This window comes from Corapipo altera, unplaced genomic scaffold (assembly GCF_003945725.1).
Source record: "Corapipo altera isolate COAL_440 unplaced genomic scaffold, ASM394572v1 1, whole genome shotgun sequence".
NCBI lineage: Eukaryota > Metazoa > Chordata > Aves > Passeriformes > Pipridae > Corapipo > Corapipo altera.
The window spans coordinates 28,850,482-28,869,139 of record NW_020884873.1 but is presented as its reverse complement, the minus strand read 5'-3'; the positions used below and the strand labels follow the sequence as shown (position 1 = coordinate 28,869,139).

The 18,658-nt window shown below is 37.7% G+C and overlaps 1 protein-coding gene across 11 annotated transcripts in view; it reads left to right on the top strand.

The window, feature by feature from the left end:
• Nucleotides 1–18,658, top strand: part of NAV3 (neuron navigator 3) — a 399,897-nt gene that overhangs the window by 334,596 nt on the left and 46,643 nt on the right. For 8 of the 11 annotated variants that reach the window (XM_027655698.1, XM_027655672.1, XM_027655690.1 and 5 more), the window contains 6 exons: nt 1,398–1,674; nt 3,801–4,506; nt 6,048–6,536; nt 12,912–12,953; nt 15,262–15,422; nt 17,187–17,375. In XM_027655698.1, the coding sequence (XP_027511499.1) occupies nt 1,398–1,674; nt 3,801–4,506; nt 6,048–6,536; nt 12,912–12,953; nt 15,262–15,422; nt 17,187–17,375 (1,864 nt within the window). The remainder of the gene's footprint in view (nt 1–1,397; nt 1,675–3,800; nt 4,507–6,047; nt 6,537–12,911; nt 12,954–15,261; nt 15,423–17,186; nt 17,376–18,658) is intronic. The other 3 variants (XM_027655712.1, XM_027655664.1, XM_027655707.1) reach the window with 2 other exon arrangements.

The window sequence follows — 18,658 nt, the reverse complement described above, 5'->3', positions numbered from 1 at the left end:
TGGGAGCATGTTGTTACATGTTACACATGTTGTAACAATAACTGTAATGAAAACTCTTTTCTGAAGACCCTGCAATATTTTTTGTAGATGTTTGCTTGGCCTTTTTTTCCCACTAATCCTTACCCAAAATCTGTGCTGGCTTCTGCAAAGCACATATTTTGGAAATTATGGAAATGTAGAGAGCTTTTGCATTTTTCACACCTCAAATGACAAATATGTAAACAGGAACTGATTAATCTGTTGGTCATCTAATCAGTATTAATCCTACTTATGACAACAAGTGCCTGGGAAACAGCCACAGAGGGGTCTCTGTGGTGAAGGAGTTGTGACAACACAGGATTATAAATAGTCCATCCCTGAATGTGATCCACTTTGCAGCCTCTCTTAGGCTGGTGATACCTGAGAGCAGCACCATGTTTTTGCTGTTAAAGAGAGCCAGAGTCAAGCAGGACTGGTGAGATGGTAATAAGCAAATAAGGCTTCAGGCTGAGGTCAGGAGTCTGCAGGAAAACACAGGAGGAAGAGTCGCACTGAACAACCTGTCAGCACAAAGAATGCCAGTCTTGTCAAACACAGAGGGTAGGATCAGTCTCCATCATTTCTATTTAAACCACTTTCACAGCTTCTACATTGTCTGTTTTGTTAGGCTCTTCCTTGCAGCACTCCCTTCCTTATCGACATGCCTCAGGGAAAGCAGGTGTCACAGGAGCGTTAAGTCCTCACTGGTGCATCTTCCACATGGGTCTGAGTTTCAGAGTAAGCGTGAGCCCAGGTGGTTGCCTTCACACCGCTTCATGGGTAGCACTCACATAAACCTCTCTGCTGCTCTGCCAGCTGATATAGCTAGAGTGAGTCTCATGTTGGAAACAATTCATTTCTGTGGAGACAGACCAGTAGAATAGCCATCAGCTGTAGCTGAAGATGTTATCCTTGCTCACTGGTGGCACAGCATACGCTGTGCTGTTGGAGAAATATTCCTAATTCAATCAGTGGAAGGTTTGGAGAGGAAAAGGCAGGAAACCAGACTGAGGTGATTTTAGTAGTGTGTTTAGGAATTCCCTCATCCACGCTTTTAGTAAAACTTCCCAGCATAGTGATTCACTTCTGAAATTCAGATGGAGTTGATTAGAGTAAATTATGTTTCACTTCATTGAGATTTATCTGAAGGATAGGGATGAAATCTTTTGGGAAAAAAAAAAAAAAAGATAAATGTCTTCCCCAAAAGGGTATGTTTTTAAACTTTTGGAATGAGGATGCTAATGTTTTCAAAGGAAAGTTTCTGTGGCCCTTGCTGCAAATAAATCAGTATGCCTATTCTTCTCCCCTCCTGTGATTTAAGAAATCAGCAAATAATGAAGATGCCGGAACTGACCATTTCTTATGCAAATCTTTTGTAGCTGAAGACAGACTCAGAGAAGCGCTCAGTTACAGACAGCGAAACTTGGGGCAGCACTGAAGAACTGAAGAAACCAGAGGAAGACTTTGACAGCAATGTAGACAGCAGTGGCAAGTGGAAAGGCCTTCCCTCAGGGCTGTCTGAAGAGTCAGAGAAGGGGGGGCAGAAAGCATCTGTCTCTATATCACAGACTGGATCTTGGAGAAGAGGTATGACTGCACAAGTAGGAACAACTCAGTCCAGGCACAAAGCAGGAACAAGCGCACTCAAGACCCCAGGTAGGAAACTTCTGTAGTTCAGATTACGGTACTGAAAATCAAAGCTTTATGCTTAGAATTCATCTACAAGTAGTAAGGAATCTTTAGTTTGCTAAAAATAATTGATGGACATTATATATTTGTAATAGACACAAGAAATTGGAAACATATTGATAGTTCCTCCCACAAATGACTGTAAGCCAATATTTTAATAATATACTAAATTGTTCATTTCTATAACTGTTAGTTTGCTGCACTGCATACTAATAATTTATTAATCACACATGAGTGCATCCACAACAAAAACTGTGATTGCATTTTGTTGTTCTATCATTTGTGTATGTCAGCTTCTATTAAGGAATACTTAAAAGTATTTTTGGATTCATCTATGCTTTATCCTTGTTCTCTAGAAAACCTTACCTTTGATAATTGAACACATGCATAGAAATGGCCAAATATTAGAAGCTGAGTCAAAAAGACTGAATATTCAAGTGACAATACTCAAAATTATATTTTTAGTTATTTCTGAACTAAAACTGAATTCCCACATTCCAGTTACTGTGGGTGTTCTAGAGACCACTGTTAAGAGATAAAAAAAGTTGTAAAAACGTGTCTTTTTACATGCTTTCAGTGCCATATGCTTTCTTACTTAATTTTGGAAGGCCTCTCAGAAGCAGTAACCACTTCTGCAGTCTAGTTTTGAAGCAAAAACTCCAAAGCTGGTGGAAGAGGCCATCTCATGCTAATCCATCATTTTACTAGGGAAATGTGGATTCTTTGTAGGACATTTTCTGGAGCTTTGTTATATCCTGACAAAATAGTGCATAATCACACTTCAACCCCCAGTTGTAAAGGCAACTAACAAAGATTTCCTCAGAATAAAATCAAATCCTTCATGAACCACTTTTGTTTCTTTGCAATTTAGAACTGCTAAACATTGGTCAGACTCTGGTCTATAAGATCCCTGAGGAGTATTGCCATGGTCAGTGATCATATAGATACAGAAATTACACCCTTCTAATATCAAGTAAAAATGGAGATACCAAAAGGTTTACTGCATGCCGGGCTGCTTCCCAGATCTGTTTAGCTGATGGTGAACAGGCAGCCACTGTGCAACACAGAATTGAGGCCTTAATTTTTAAAGCATATACTAATGATCTGTATGTTTGCCAGGTCTGATCTGTATCATGGCATGTGTAGCATAAAATGTGCACTGGATAAAAGCAGGAGTGGATTTAGTTCTGACTTGCAGGTGTTGCTCTTTGTTACGTTTTAGTTTCTTAAGAGAAATTAGGTCACCCACTTCCAAACTTTCCATAATCACTTGACGAGTAAATTAAAAAATTTATGTGGAGTAGTTATTAAAAGTGAAATGACATTTGTTATCTATTTGTAAAATAGGAAGAGGGTACTTTCTGTTAGAATAGAACACCTTATGTCAACTTTTCTGAATGTTACAATAACATTACATAGAAATATGTGTTATATAGTTATACACCTGTTCAAGACTGAAGACAACCTCTCAGAAAATCAAAAATCTTGAGAAGATATCAAGGATATGACAAAGACTATATAACATGTGTAATTGATATTGTTATAAATCAAGAAGATTCATACCATGATAATGTAATCTCTCCCTGATAATTTCTGTAACAAAAAACAGAACAAACTTATTCATAAGCTAAACAAATGTAATCAGTGAAAACCAAAGAAGTCAATAAGTACCAGTAATTTCTACATGCGTAATTAATGTCACACTTTGGGAAATTTTAATTAGATGCAATGTTTTATTTTCAAGTATTATTTCTTTCATATAGAAATACTATTAACACAAAAAATAAGTCAAATAAAATTCCTTGTAGTTCATTCAGGCTAATTTTCTACAACTACGTTCTCCAGCTATGTATGAAACTGCAAGTCCTCAGGGGAATTTCAAGCTTTTAATACTTAATGCTTACCTGTAATGTGTCATACATGCTACTGAAAGCTGATGGGAGACTGAAGGCCAAACTGGTCTGTTTTCTTAAGGCAATTTTTCTATTTCTGTATTTTTTCATTTTGAAATTTTAATCATATGGTGTTGGAATTAGATATTGAGACATTATAGCTTAAACACAAGTGACCTTTTCAAATGTACTTTTATTTAGGAAAAACCGATGATGCAAAAGCTTCAGAAAAAGTGAAAATTCCCCTTAAAGGAGCCTCCATACAACGCTCTCCATCAGATGCAGGAAAAAGCAGTGGCGATGAAGGAAAAAAGCCTCCCTCTGGCATTGGGAGATCAACTGCTACAGGGTCATTTGGATTCAAAAAGTCTGGGTTGGGATCTTCTGCCATAATCACTACAAGTGGAGCAACCATCACAAGCGGGTCAGCAACTCTAGGAAAAATGCCCAAATCTTCAGCCATTGGTGGGAAGTCCAACGCAGGGAGGAAAACGAGCTTAGATGGCTCCCAAAACCAGGATGACGGCATCCTGCATGTGAGCTCAAAAACAACTCTGCAGTATCGAAGTTTGCCTCGCCCGTCAAAATCCAGTGGCAGTGGGATCCCTGGCAGGGGCGGCCACCGCTCCAGCACCAGCAGCATCGACTCCAATGTGAGTAGCAAGTCTGCAGGTGCTGCTGCCACCAAACTGCGAGAGCCAAGCAAGATTGGGTCTGGGCGATCCAGCCCTGTCACCATCAACCAGACAGACAAGGAAAAAGAGAAAGTGGCTGTGTCCGATTCTGAAAGTGTCTCACTGTCCAGTTCTCCTAAATCCAGCCCAACTTCGGCAAGCGCCTCTGGCACACCAGGGCTCAGACAGCCAGGATCCAAATACCCAGATATTGCTTCCCCTACATTTCGGAGGTTAGTACATTTCTATGATTTCCTGAAGTTGCAATATATAAAGCAGGTATTTTCAATGTGTTAAAGTACTGTGCAGAAAGCCTTTTTAGGGCATATTTTGTCACAAACAGAGAATCAAGTACAGAAAAATAAAAGGGTAATATTTTTCATACAACACAGTTATTTCTTTAAGATTTAATGACCTTCCCAGACCTGAAATGGCTGCTACTTGATCTTTAGGTACATTCCCGTAACAACAGTTCGAAGCCTAGAAGTTGGGCTCAACGATCCTTATGAGTCCCTTCCAACTCAAGATATTCTATGATTTTATGTTCAACCACATGAGAAGCTCCCTCGCAAAACTCTGGTAAACCCCCAAAGGGAATAAGGACACTGTGTTCAGGCACATTCTATTACTGGAACAGGCAATGCAATATTCTGGATGGAGAACTGAAGAGCTCTTTAAATTATAAAGATCTAGATTCGCTTTCACTTTTGTTGGCAGCTCCAACTACAAACATTTCATTATCTTAGCAGCTTTGTTACATCTTTCGTCACAAACATTGGCAAGGCTAAATTTCAATTGGAAATGCCCTATTGTAGCATTTCTGGAAGTATAAATATGGATGGAGTGTAAATTGGGATGGAGCACTTGCACTGCTGGAGAAAAAGCCAATAGTGCCCTCTTGTGCCTAATTACGAAAACAGCATCTCCAGGCTGCTGGGGATCTGCAGCTGAGTGTTGTGGGCTTGGTAATATGGAAAATGGATTCTTTTTTTATTAGACATGCTTACTTTACATCATGATAGGTTTTGTGTTTATTTACTATTTATCTATGAGGTGTGCCTTAATATTTTAAGGTGCTTAAAATATTTCCAGAAATACATTAATACATCACACGACATTTTAGTTCAAGTTTAGAGGATTTGCAATTTATTTTTCCATCATCACCGTAGAATTTTCTTCTCTAGAATTACTGGAAGAAATTATGTGAAATCCACTTCTGTCATTACTGCCCTTGGAGACAAACTGAGCCCATCTAGCCATAGTGCAGTTTATTTTGTCTGAGTGGTTACTACGTGACTGATGACTGCATGACCATCTGTGCAACAGAACAACAAGAGGGAAATTTCGCACAAATAATTCGATGTTTATTAAACTATGAAGGATTTTGCAAGTGTTTGTCGCAATCATCGTAGCAGATTTGAGAAGTGAGAGGTTTAAAAGCTAATGACTTGGGAACGCTTAATTACTGAATTTGGGTGAAAGTGTAATCTGTTTATGAACTAAGACAAAACTGTGATTATTTTACCTCTCTCTGGGAGGGTCTCTATGTGCAAAGAGCACATCTGAATAGGAGTCAATGAGAGCTGTATCTAAAGAAACAAACCCTGATTGTTGTGAAATGGTTAAGTAATTTTAATTTTGCACTGCAGTTGATCAACTAGGTAGGCATGATTTTAGTAGCAGTAATTAAAAATGTGTTTGGCTCTTAGGATGTTGCGCCATGAATGTTTAATGTGGCTATCAGTTTCTCTAAAGCTATTTGTTTTACATTTAGGTTGTTTGGTGCCAAGGCAAGTGGTAAAGCTGCCTCTGCACCCAGTACTGAAGGTGTGAAACCCACATCGGCAATGCCCAGCCCTAGTACCACACTGGCACGGCAAGGCAGCCTGGAATCGCCATCCTCGGGCACAGGCAGCATGGGCAGTGCAGGTGGGCAAAGTGGTAGCAGCAGCCCCCTCTTCAGTAAACCTTCGGACTTAAATGCAGATGTTGTAAGCTTAAGTCACTCCTTGGCTTCCAGTCCTGCCTCAGTGCACTCTTTTACATCAGGTGGTCTTGTGTGGGCTGCAAACCTGAGCAGCTCTTCAGCGGGCAGTAAGGACACACCAAGTTACCAGTCCATGACTAGCCTTCACACCAGTTCCGAGTCTATTGACCTTCCTCTTAGCCATCATGGCTCTCTCTCTGGACTGACAACAAGCACTCAGGAGGTTCAGAGCCTGCTCATGAGGACTGGAAGCGTCAGATCTACTCTTTCGGAAAGGTGAGCTTGCCTATAGATATAGTGACCACAAAATCAGTGAGAGGCAAAAGGACAGGAGCCAAAAAAATAAACCCTCCACCTGTTTTGCTAAAGTGACACTGTTTAATTCGAAGCTTAGTTCTTTTTGTAAAAAAAGAAGGAAGAAAAGAAAGCTGAAAGGCATTGGATGTGGAATCAACTGCCTTTTAAGGTCTTACAAGCACTTCTCCTATCTTGAGAAGTTTTTTTGTTTTCCTAGTTCTGGAGAACAACCAGAGAAAAGGGGAAAACTGTCTAATTAAAGGCAAATCTAAACAGCCAACAGCCACAAAATGATTCCTGCATGCTGGATCTACCTTCTGTTCCAGCAATTGGCAGCTCCAAAGATGTATCACTGCCCTCTTGTGAGCAAACCTTCAGCTGTGGGATCCCACCACTTTTCTTCCAGGTTAGCTCAAAGCACAGGCAGAGCTGATTGGTCCTGGCCTTCAGCTGACCAGTCCTGCCTTAAAACACTCAGTCCTGACAAGTTGCTTCTTACATGCTAATCATGTAATTATTACAGATCCTTACTGAAATGCACTTGCATTGGCAGGGAGACAGTTGACAAGATGGGATCCTCACTATATGCTCAGTCCTGGCCAAGTGTCTGGAACAAAGATGTACAAGAAAGTGTTTTCCTCTGTTTGCTCTATTAAAGATCTTTTTGATATGTAGATGTTTTACCATATAAGTTACATTATAAAGAGGTGCAACCAGCCTGTATAGTTGTACCAATATTTTTTTCTTTCTTTTTTTTTTCTTTTTCTTTTCCTTTTTTTTTTTTTTTGAACATTTATTTGACTTTTGCACGAGAGAAAAAAATAATCTTTGCTAGGCACTAAATAATTTTTACTTCCTGTAAAAATTTTCAAGATTTGACCGTGAAGCTCTTATCTCACATGGGGGTCTGAAAAGTCGATAGTAAATGTTTTATTAGCCTTTGATCCAAAAAAGAAAATTATACCGAGTCAGTATATTTTAAACTTAGTTTTTATATTTTAAATTGTTAGCTGTTTAACCACACAATCATTTAAAGTAAAAAAGAGCTTTTATGTACAATGTCAAGACTTTTTCCCCCTTTATATAAACTCCGAGATTTTTCAACACCAATCCTTTCCATATATAGATTTCACTTCAGAGAACCAGCATTAAAAAAAACTGCAGTCAAAACCATAATGCTAAAAAACCCTTTGAAAAGTCTAGATGGAAACTTTCCACACATTTCATTCTCTTATATTACATTCATAAATATTACTATATCAGCTAATAAGCACGCCTCTCACTAATATAAATTCTATAGTGTTTATATAAATACAAGTACTATAAAACATATATCTGTACCAATATAATGTATGCTGACAGCAGTAGATAAAAATACACTGATACGGGATTAATTTGTAATTTGCACTGTGCCTTTAATTTTTAAATAGAAATTTGAATTGTGTGCCATGATCCGAATGTGACAATATTTCTTAGAAGGCCAATTATTAGTACTTAGCTTATAAAATCCATCAGTGCTACATATATGGGTGCTGAGGTCAACAGAATGATGTGGACAGGTAGGAATTTGTGCCAAAGAATATATTTATACAGAGGATGTTAAACATCACATTTCAGATGTTAATGCCTTGGCATAAGCTCCTGAGCAACCTCCACTACTAATACTTCATGTATTTGTTCGGTGACTTAATTTCAGTGTTCCAAATACTTTGCCCCTGGCAATATTTTTAAGTTTCAGATTTGTGCATATGGGGATATTATGATTGAGTCCAGAGAGAGCCTTTTTTTATGTTGATCTGGCCTCAGAGGAATGTATGTACCTTGAGTAAATGGTGTCATTTCTTGAATTATAGCCTCAATAGGGTTTTTGCAGTTTGGTTTTTCTGAAGGGTCTGATACAAGCGCTAAATTATTTCTAAACTCTTTTATACATTAAAACTTAAAAGTAGTAAAGTATTTTTTCCACACCAGAAGCATTGATTTGCTATATTGGAGACAGATAAATTCGGCAACAGATTATATCCCTTTTCCTTTGTAAACTCAGATTAAATTTTAAATGCCTCTGGCAATGCTAATTATAGCATGGCATGGCATAAAATAGTATCTGCAAAGAGGCCTTTTCTTTTTTTTCAGTCACTTTAGAGCTTGCAAAAGACTGAATCAGCAGTCTGTGTAGTCAGATATACTAATATAATGTAGAGACAAAATCAGAAAGACTGAAGTGTACAATGAGATGCAATTAGGAAGCAATGTTAAGCAAGCAGACAAAGCCTGGGAAAAACTGAAAGCTAACGATAGATGATCGTAAAAAATATGGCTTTGCTTCACTGAAGCAAATTTGAACTGCAATTTGATAGATAAATGTCACTAATGGCAAGCATACTAAGAGGAAATGAAAAGGTTAAAGATTACTCCAGTTTATTGGTCCTGATGAACTTTTCATTTATCTACTTCTGAAATAACCCTGCAGTCATTAGAAATGAAGAAGAGTTTTCAATGGGTCTGTGCTGATGGAGTGAGGAGGAGACCTGGCATGGAGAGCGAGGGGATTACAGGAAGGCCACCTTGCATGGAAAGAAGATATTAAACGAAATGGGTTAAGGGGCAGATAACATGGGAGAAGTCATTAACAGTCTTTTAAATAAGACTAATTTAATTCATTTGCAGCAAAACAGACTTTCTGAGTACAGGAAAGGAATTAGTAGATGCAATAAAAATCCTGAACTTAGTAGAGCTTTAAGTCCTATTCCAAATAACATTCTCATGAGCAAACAGGGAAAATAAAGATGCTTGACTGGTTGGTAAAGACTTATTGAGGATTAGTGATCAAAAGCTTGTTAGTCTGAAGGGATATAACACAGTAGGATATATTTGCACAGTTACAAAATGGAAAATGGTGAGGCTATTTTGCAGAAAGTGTCTAAGGAGTTATAGTACCATTGCTGAGACAAAACATTTTGAAAATGAAAATATCACATATAAGTCTTGGAAAGTAGCTATCCCATTCTACTTTTTCATGTTAAGGCTTTAACTTGAAGACTTGGGGACATGAAGTTTTAAGAAAGATTTGATGCAGCTGGAAAGAACCCGGAAAATGAGAACAAAATTTCTGAGTTTTCTGTGAAGGAGAGTAGCCCTTGACTGCCTGAAAAAAATCAGTCACCTGCCATGGAGACAGCAAATCTTCAAGGTCTCTACTATATTTGTCTACATTGCCCACAGACAGTCTTCAGGCTACCCATTGAGCCATGGTATGGCATTAACACAGAGCTCCCTGACAACTCCTGGAGTGAAGTGTTGAAGTTTACTGCAGCCAAATTTTGTATCATTCATTGAGATTCTTTTACATTGTAATAGCAAGAAAATAGGCTCAGTAAATACTAACAAAATATTTGCCTTTTCAGCAGATTTTGCATCTCTCAGGCCTTTTGCTGGTTTTGCACTAGCAGTATTTATTTAGACAAGTCTAATTCTGTTGTCATGGCAGTATCACTCCCTGTATGGGAGGACACTTGTATTTTACCTTACAAAAATCTAGAAGGATTAAAATAAAACATGCAGGTAACTATTCTCTAAAACAAAAACATCTTCAGGATTTAATTGTTGAAATATCATTGCTTTAATTGTAAAATTTTCCAGGTGGACACATCACCACTAGTTCTTTCAAACGCTTAATTGCTGTTGGGCATTGCAAATTTGTGACTTTCTTCTGCTTGGTCTGAGTGACACAGCAAGGGATGCTTAAAAATGCAGAAATATAGGAATTAACAGTGGTCTCAGCAGCAGTAATAGCTGCATTTTAAGATTAGCAGAGTGGAAATGGTTTCTGATTGCGTAACTGGCTTTTTCTGGTTTACTTTAAGAGAATGTTTCATTTTGAAGGCCATGAAAGTGCATTGAAATCCACTTATGCTCTTCAAAACTTTCAATTATTTTAAATTATCATTATAATTGATGGTTGTGCTTTTCAGGTGTGAAACAGTACATCATGTATCAGATTTTCTTATGTCCTCAACCATTTGTAGAAACTCATTTATAAGACCCATATCAGCTTGGCCCAGACTGTCACAGACCTCTCTAGTTGTTTGTTAGCTTGCAATAATTTGTTTTATTCCCTAAACAACTCTGAAACAGTTATATATATAGCCCAAAGATATAGCCTCTTCCCAAGGTAACCTCAACACCAAGGGCAGGTAGGAAACTGAGAACTGACAGGCTTTCTGTAATAGAAGTTGCAATGAGTTTCAGCAGTGCAAAATAAACAAAAGAGAACCAGATACAGCGGGCTTGATAACTTCAGCCTACATCTGCCTGCACCTTCCTGCAAGAATGCCTTTTGCAATTGAAATGGCAAAGGAAAACATCAGGAATATTATGATATTCTCATCCTCACTTTATATTACTATTTGTTCATGTATGCATTTCTTCTTTTAGGAAAGGAATGACTTTTTTATCATATCATCCTTAGAAATCTAAGGTAAATTCAGTTCTATTTACCAAAAGTCCAGTTTCTGTAGAAGTATTGTCCCCAAATTTTGGTGGATGAATTATTTCAGATACTAAAAGTTTTTGGTCTAAAGTAATAGTTACATGAAACCATGGTTAATGGTTTCATACAATTATCTGAAATCTAGGAGCATCTTCATAAGCTTTAGTATTTTAAAAACACAGTATGAGTATTTGCTACACTCACTTTTATGCAGCTGCAATAACTCCATGCTTATGTTGAGGAATATTCACCCCTATTTCATTTGAGTATCTGAATTCAAAAGTTTTTTTTCAAAATCCTATGGTCTCTACTAGTCTGCTTAACTGACTAGTCTGCTTAACTGACTTACATAACTTTTGGCTTGTGGATTGCTTTAAAGGAGTACTGACTCCTTTATTTTTAGATAATACGCTATCAATTATTTTGAAATACATATATGTTCAAGTAATATTAGAAAATATATCGTTCATTAGGATTTTTAAGTATTTGCAGAAGAAGCTGGTGTTATTATGATCATGTTTATTTTTTTTAATTTAGAGGTGCATAAAGGTACATAAGAGAAATCAAGGCCCCATTTTTCTCTATAAGGGACTAAAAAATAAGTGAATCGTGCACTCAAATTTATGCTGCCTTTTATCAACCATTCTTGGTCCTGTTAGTTATGTTGGAAGCAAAATGCTGAAAATACATCCTCTGTCTGGCATGGGACTACTCTCACATGGACTATAATACCTGTGCTGAAATTCTACTAAGTTTCTCCTTCCATTTCCTTTCTCCACATGCAGAAGGCCCTTATTAAATTATTAAATTTGCCTATAAAACTTTCTGTTGGCAAGAGTGGTTTGCTTCCATTAGTTAGAGCCCTAATATTAATGGATTGTTAATGCCAACAGTGTTTTCACTGTTTTTACCTACTTGGATCAAGGTTACATAACAGTAGGACACCCATCACTTCCAGAACAATAGGAAACCACCTTTAATAAAGGTGTGAGAGTTTTCTTGGGTAGGAAGCATCCTAAGTTACTGCTGCTCTCAGAGCTGTGATTATGATATGCAGTACAGAAACTTTCTAAAGTCATTTCACCATTTAATCCATACAGTGACACTAAGTTATATTAAGGGAAAAATACTTGATGGTAATTAGTTCAACCCACACCGGTCAGAGACTGAATTACCAAGACTTTATGATGAAATGCCCAAATGACAGTTGTTGGAAGGAAGGCTAGTGGGTGCCCTTCTGGTCATGGGGTTTAAATGAGGAAAACTCCAGCCATAGATTTTGGGTAATCAGCTGCTCTGACACCATGTGTGCATGAATATTGAACAATGTTGCTCTGGTGCCAATTTTCATTGTCTCCACCATCACCTTACTATGTGAGCCTCTCAACATAGCCAAGAGTCTGTATCTTTAGCACACATTTCTACATGCAGAGCTGTCATTTGGCTTCTGGCAAGGCCATGCTGTCCCTTAGCAGGTGCCACGACCTTCACTTCTTTTTGAAATCTATTGGCTTATCATAGACAACTGTGAAAAATAAAGATTCATACTGTGACCATATGATTCTCATACAGATTGCAGAGTGAAGCTGTGGGAAGGTTAGAAATGGTAAAGAAGCACTTCTTTCTGACTTGGACAGTCTCCAAATTACTATTGACCCAGCCCAGAGCATATCTAGATGAAAAATGAATGTGCAGCAGTCCATGTCCTATTGTCCCCTCCAATGAATAAGGGATTTATCATGAAAGTTATATTAAAAAGCATTAAATGACCTTCTGTTATGCATACAAACCTAGAGCTTTAAAATTTGTTATTCTAAAAAGTCCTGTTTACTGTATGTCCTTAGGGATTTTTTTTGTTTTAACAGCACGCAGCTTGACAGAAATACACTACCCAAAAAGGGATTAAGGTATATACTTTTTTGAGCATGACTGCTGCTTCTTTGTTTTCCTATAACCTTTTCTACACTGCCTCTACTTTTCTCTCTTCTTTTGTTGATCTTGTTTACAACAGAATTCTTGGAATTTAGATTCAAAGCAGAAAATGTAGATTTTAACAACGGACCTTTTCTTTCCAAGTCTGCCTAATGAATAAATTTTCTTTCAAGATATGTCATGAAAAGTAAATACTTTTAAGGATCATTTCCTTATGCAATGAATCTTAAAAGGCATTGAATCCTGGAGAGCTAAAAGAGACATAACAAGATACTTATGCAATTTAATAGGACTAATTATTGAAAACATTACTGAGAAAAACAGTAATGGATCTGAGGTGGATCTGAACTTGAACTCTAAATGGAAACACTCATGAAATTTGAATTTAAGATCTAGTAAAGGGTAGGGCTAAGAAATACTAATTTTATTATCCAAGATTTGTAAGTATAAAATGAATCCCGCTCCAGATAGTCTTCTTGGTCCCTATCCAGCAGTACTCAGATTCCCACTTTGCTACTAATTCCCTACTAAATAGAGCTGTCTTCATCACAGAAAATAGAATTCATCCACCCTCTTCTCTGATCCATGGTTAAAAGAGGGGATCGTTAGGTAACTCAACTGGTCTCATCAGGCATGGAAGACTATCTCCCCAATCCAAGAAAAAGATTTGGCAAGCAAGGATATACGTGCATGCGCAAAGACACTCTGCAGCCTTCCAATCACTGAAATTATGCAGTAAATCTCTTGACTCATGGATAAATAATATTTATGAAATTTTAAGATAGTGCTAAACTGTTATCACTATAAAGCACCTTCTGCCCTTCTGCACTAGCTATTCCTTAATAAGAATTTAATCAAATCTCCTGTTATCCCAAAACAATCATTTTGGATTTGGAGAGAAATGGAAAAGGTGGAAGACACGAAAGAGGCATAATGGCAACTCTTCAAGGGTATGATGGGGTGATCAAGGTTTGTGGCTGTACAACTGTAATGGTGGCTGCAAGCTGAAAGTGAAATGGAGTGGGAAAACTGCTTATAGGCATGTAAGCCTGATCAGTTAGCCAAGAAAAAATGTCAGTTTCATTTAATATGCAGAGATCCCAGTCCAAAACTCAGATCCTTAATTCTCATTTTGCCATGTTTCCAATCTGATAACTGCTTGGTAAGTCTGTGCTCTACCACAATTACAGGCAAATATCACAGTGTCATTTTGAAAGGGGAAAGGAAGTAAATATTTAATAAGAACAAGATGGTTTAGTGCCATAAAATATTATACAAAACCCCAAGCACAACACAAGAACTTACATGTTCATTTAATCTTCTTTCGAAGCAGAAACGCTTGTGCCTCATGAGCCTGAAGTCAGAATATCAAAAGCACTTTCTCCTCTTCTGCTGTTTGGGGAACACTGAAGGCTCATGACAGTGGTGAAAAGGTGCTCATTTATCAGCAGCAGATTGTGCTGAACAAAGTAGGCTATTGCAGACATTGTTGAAAACAACCTCTTGATTAAGATCCATGCTGCCTGCACATTTTAATGTTTAACCACTGCCAGAATTACTCTTCTTCCAGCCTAGCGAAGAGAGGCTGAGCCAGTGAGTTACCAGTTCTCCCTCTTAGCCCATGTGCCACATTGCACTTGTTTTATTGGTTTGCCATAGGAAGCAGCTGATGAATTATTTGATTGCCAGACTTCTTCCTTCCAGAGAACTTGTTTCTGCTAATTGTGGATTTTTCCTGTCCCTTTCCCTCCCCCCAGTTTGGGGCAGGACACAATGCCTGTAGCATTCAGAGCAGCAGACATCATGTGTATGACCATGAGTAGCTGTCATTACCAATGCAAATTCCTTTTTCAGAGTTGTTGATCTCTTTCACTCCTGTCATCTAACCAATTGCCCACAGGATCTGTGGCAGATGTCATCTTGTAAGTGGCTACTCACGTTTCTTGGCTTCTAGTCTGTTCATTCCCCATCCTAACCATACAGCTTCCGAGCTTTTGCATCAACCTGTACACTTCCTATATCTTTGAAGTCCTTTCCTGTCAGCTCAGTTGTCTGTTTGCAATGTTATCATCATATCTCTTCAAAGAAAAGGAATGCTCTTTTGGGGAGGGGGATTAGGAGGAAAGGGGTTTCAAGTCCTGTACTTTTTTCTGATGTAGTCTGATGGTAAACTGCTTTCCAAGTGTTTTGTCCTATCTAACTGGTGAAGGGTATTTACGTGACTGTTTCTTTCCAAGACATCACTTTGTCATTGTCTTGAGCATGTCAGCTGTGGTTTTTCAGGTATACGCCATCATCCCGGCAGACAAGTCAGGAGGAAGGCAAGGAATGGCTACGCTCCCATTCAACTGGAGGCCTGCAAGACACTGGGAGTCAGTCCCCACTTGTTTCTCCTTCAGCTATATCTTCATCTGCAACTGGAAAATATCACTTTTCCAACCTGGGTAAATACTGTTTCCCTTCACTGTTTCTCCCACTCTGTAATAGAATCATGCAATTCAATCATTCATATTTCTTAGTCTGCCAAACTAGGTAGTTTATTTTACATCTCCATCACCATATTGTGGTACCTCACTAATGAAGGGAAACTCCCGGTGTTGTTAATGGAGTGGACCAGGGCACCTCCTATTTTATACACAGAAAAAAATGCACAGATACTCTAAGAATTGTCCAAGGAGATAAAAATTGGAGGTAGAGCTGGAATTACCTTCTAGTTCAAAGCTACTCATTCTTTAAGTTTCACGGTCAGTAGGATTCTTTCCAGTGACTTTAGTGAATGTCAACCCAAACAGAAAACATTTCTTTTTTCCTACACAGAGGTTTGCTTTGAGATAGACCTTTCCGATGTGTTTCAGTAGCTGGACCTGGCTATAACTGCACTGGGCCCAATCCAAATCCTAACCTTGGATGCAATATAGTATTTTGGCATGTGATTCACATTGCAGATTTATTTGATTAGAGGTCAAGATTTAGGCTTGGTTCACCTGTATCTTGTTTTGAGTTAATCCAACACAAGTTTTTTTTCTTTAATTCTTAATAGAAAACCACTTATTTGGACTGCACTTGACACATACCTAGATTCACAATGAGCTTTTCATGGTTTAGGCCCTTACTGAGGAACCTTTGAAGCATTAACACTTCCATCACTCTGTCTCAGCTTATGGCATCTTTAGGTTACAATCACTCAAAAGAAACTTGATCATACAAATGTTCATCTTTATTACATATGGGAAAAGGAGTTGAACAAAGCTACTTTTAAAAAGTAAATTGGATCCTGGCTAAGCAAGGCACTCCTTTGAATTTTCCTCCTGTAGTTTTAGGCACAGCTCTTTGTAATCAGTTTTTCTTTTCCTTTTTGTTCATAGTTCTCATACTCACAACAAAGAGCAATGAAATTGTGGGGTTTAAAATTTATTTTGTCATTGTCCTTTTCTTCTTTCCATTATCATAGCCCTATGGAGTAATTTGTTCTCACAACACAGCTGTTCTGGTAGTTTATAACTTAAGGCACATTTTGCATGATCTAAAATAAAAGTCCAAACACTGAGGCTGAATTTGGTTAGACAAATTTCCTTCTAGGCATTGAATTTGTGTGGTCGAGGTGAACCATAACCAGACTTTCCTTCCTACTGGCAAACAAACTTCACAAAAGCTTAAAGTAGGTTCATCAGTGCTGTACTGGATTTCAACCATGAGTGATCGGACTACACCTGTTTATTAGGATGAGATTCACCTGGCCTATGCAGGAATTTTAGCCTAATATAGTGGTAGGTGCTCCTGAAAACCAAAGGATAAATGTCTTGCATATGCCAATAAACAGTAGACAGTAATGTAGGCATATAACAATAAAATACAGATAATAATTAATTGAGATACTTATGAAAAATACTTATGACGTCTTATTCCTTTTTAACTTTTGAATCTCTGCCATTGATTTTCTGTCTTGGGCTGACAAAGTGAACAAGTGTGTTCAGACACCAGTGTTAGTGTTACCATGTGTTTTACAGGATTAATCTCATCCAGCTCCAGCTCCTTTAAGGTCATCTGCTTCACCTTTTTGTGGTGTCTTTAAATGTAGAGATAAAAACCTTTCATTTTCTCAACAGCATGAAGTCCACCTAACCATGCTTATCCTACATTACAGTTTTTTGCAGAACCAAAATTAACTTAATGGAAATGTGCTTCATTAATAAGGCTTTGTATTCTAGTGAGTCCTACCAACCTATCACAGTTTAACCTTCCTGGACCCAGCATGATGCGTTCAAACAGCATCCCTGCACAAGACACTTCTTTTGATTTATATGATGACTCCCAGCTGTGTGGCAGTGCTACGTCCTTAGAAGAGAGACCACGAGCAATTAGTCATTCAGGTTCATTCAGGGACAGCATGGAAGAAGGTAAGACTGGATTACTATTTGGATCAGCAAATGATTCCCAAAATAGATGTCCAAAGTGCAGTAAAATTTTAAAATATTTCTTCTGCAACATAAAAACTTCAATGATTTTGTGAAGTTTTTATTAATTTTGCTGAGTTGGACTCCAGGCCTTCCTTACCCTAAAATGTGTAAGGTATTTCTTTCACCAAGTAATATACACTGCTGTGTCTCTGATACATGTACAAATCCTCTATAAGAAATTTTGGAGGAAAGGAAGCCATTCTTGGAAAATTATTTTATTCTTTTTCCTCTAAATCTTCAGTGTCGGAACATACCTTGACTACTTTTTTTCTATGCTTTCTTATTCTTACTTCTGTACTTCCTTATTTTTTTTTCCAAAAACCAATGCTACTTAGCATGCCCTTTTTTTGTAGTCATTTCCTACAGCCTCCTACAGCAAACACTATGTGAATTTCTGTATTTAAATTCTGTCATTTAATCTGAACTCACTACTTCATGCAGATTATTACTGTTGGTCTGCTTTCTTTAATGCTGTGTGGAACACCTGAAACTTGGGGAATATGTTATGGTTTGATTTTGATTTTGCTCTTTTTTATTCACAGAGTACCTGACAGCTTCTAATTAAATGCACTGTAAAATTTTCTTCTCTCTAACATTTCTGGTAAATCTGATTATTTACAATTCCCCTAAGTGCAAAGTTCTCACAGCTTTTAATTAAAAAAAAAAAAAAAGAGACAACTAAAATTTTGTGGAGATTCTCTCTATAATGTTATCTCACCAATATTGTCTACTGCTAAGCAATGACAGTATAAATGATCTTTATAACAGGCAAATAAAAAAATCTCCCCCTAGCTCTAAAGTTCATAGTTATGAGATAAAAGGGGACAAAAAAAGTCCTAGATGAAACAACAGGCAAATAACGCTTCTACTTTTTGATTCCTTTTACTGTATTTTAGATGATATATCAGGCAGACATCTGGGTATATAATACTAGCAGCAGGGTACAGGACAACTCAAGCTGTGAGTTGCCAGCATGGAAAGGATGGCTGACTGCACGGAAGCATATCACATAACTCAAGGACAGAGCTGAATACAGACCCTTTGCTGAGGAACAGAATTACCAAAGGAAACAGTGGAAGAATAATAGAGAAAACAAGGAAAATAATTTATGCATAGAAAAAGAGGTGTTAAATGTAGAATTTCAGTAATGGGTCAGCAGTGGCTTTGATGAAAGCTTTTTCATTTGTTATGTTTCATATCCAGCTGGAGTGGATAACCATGAT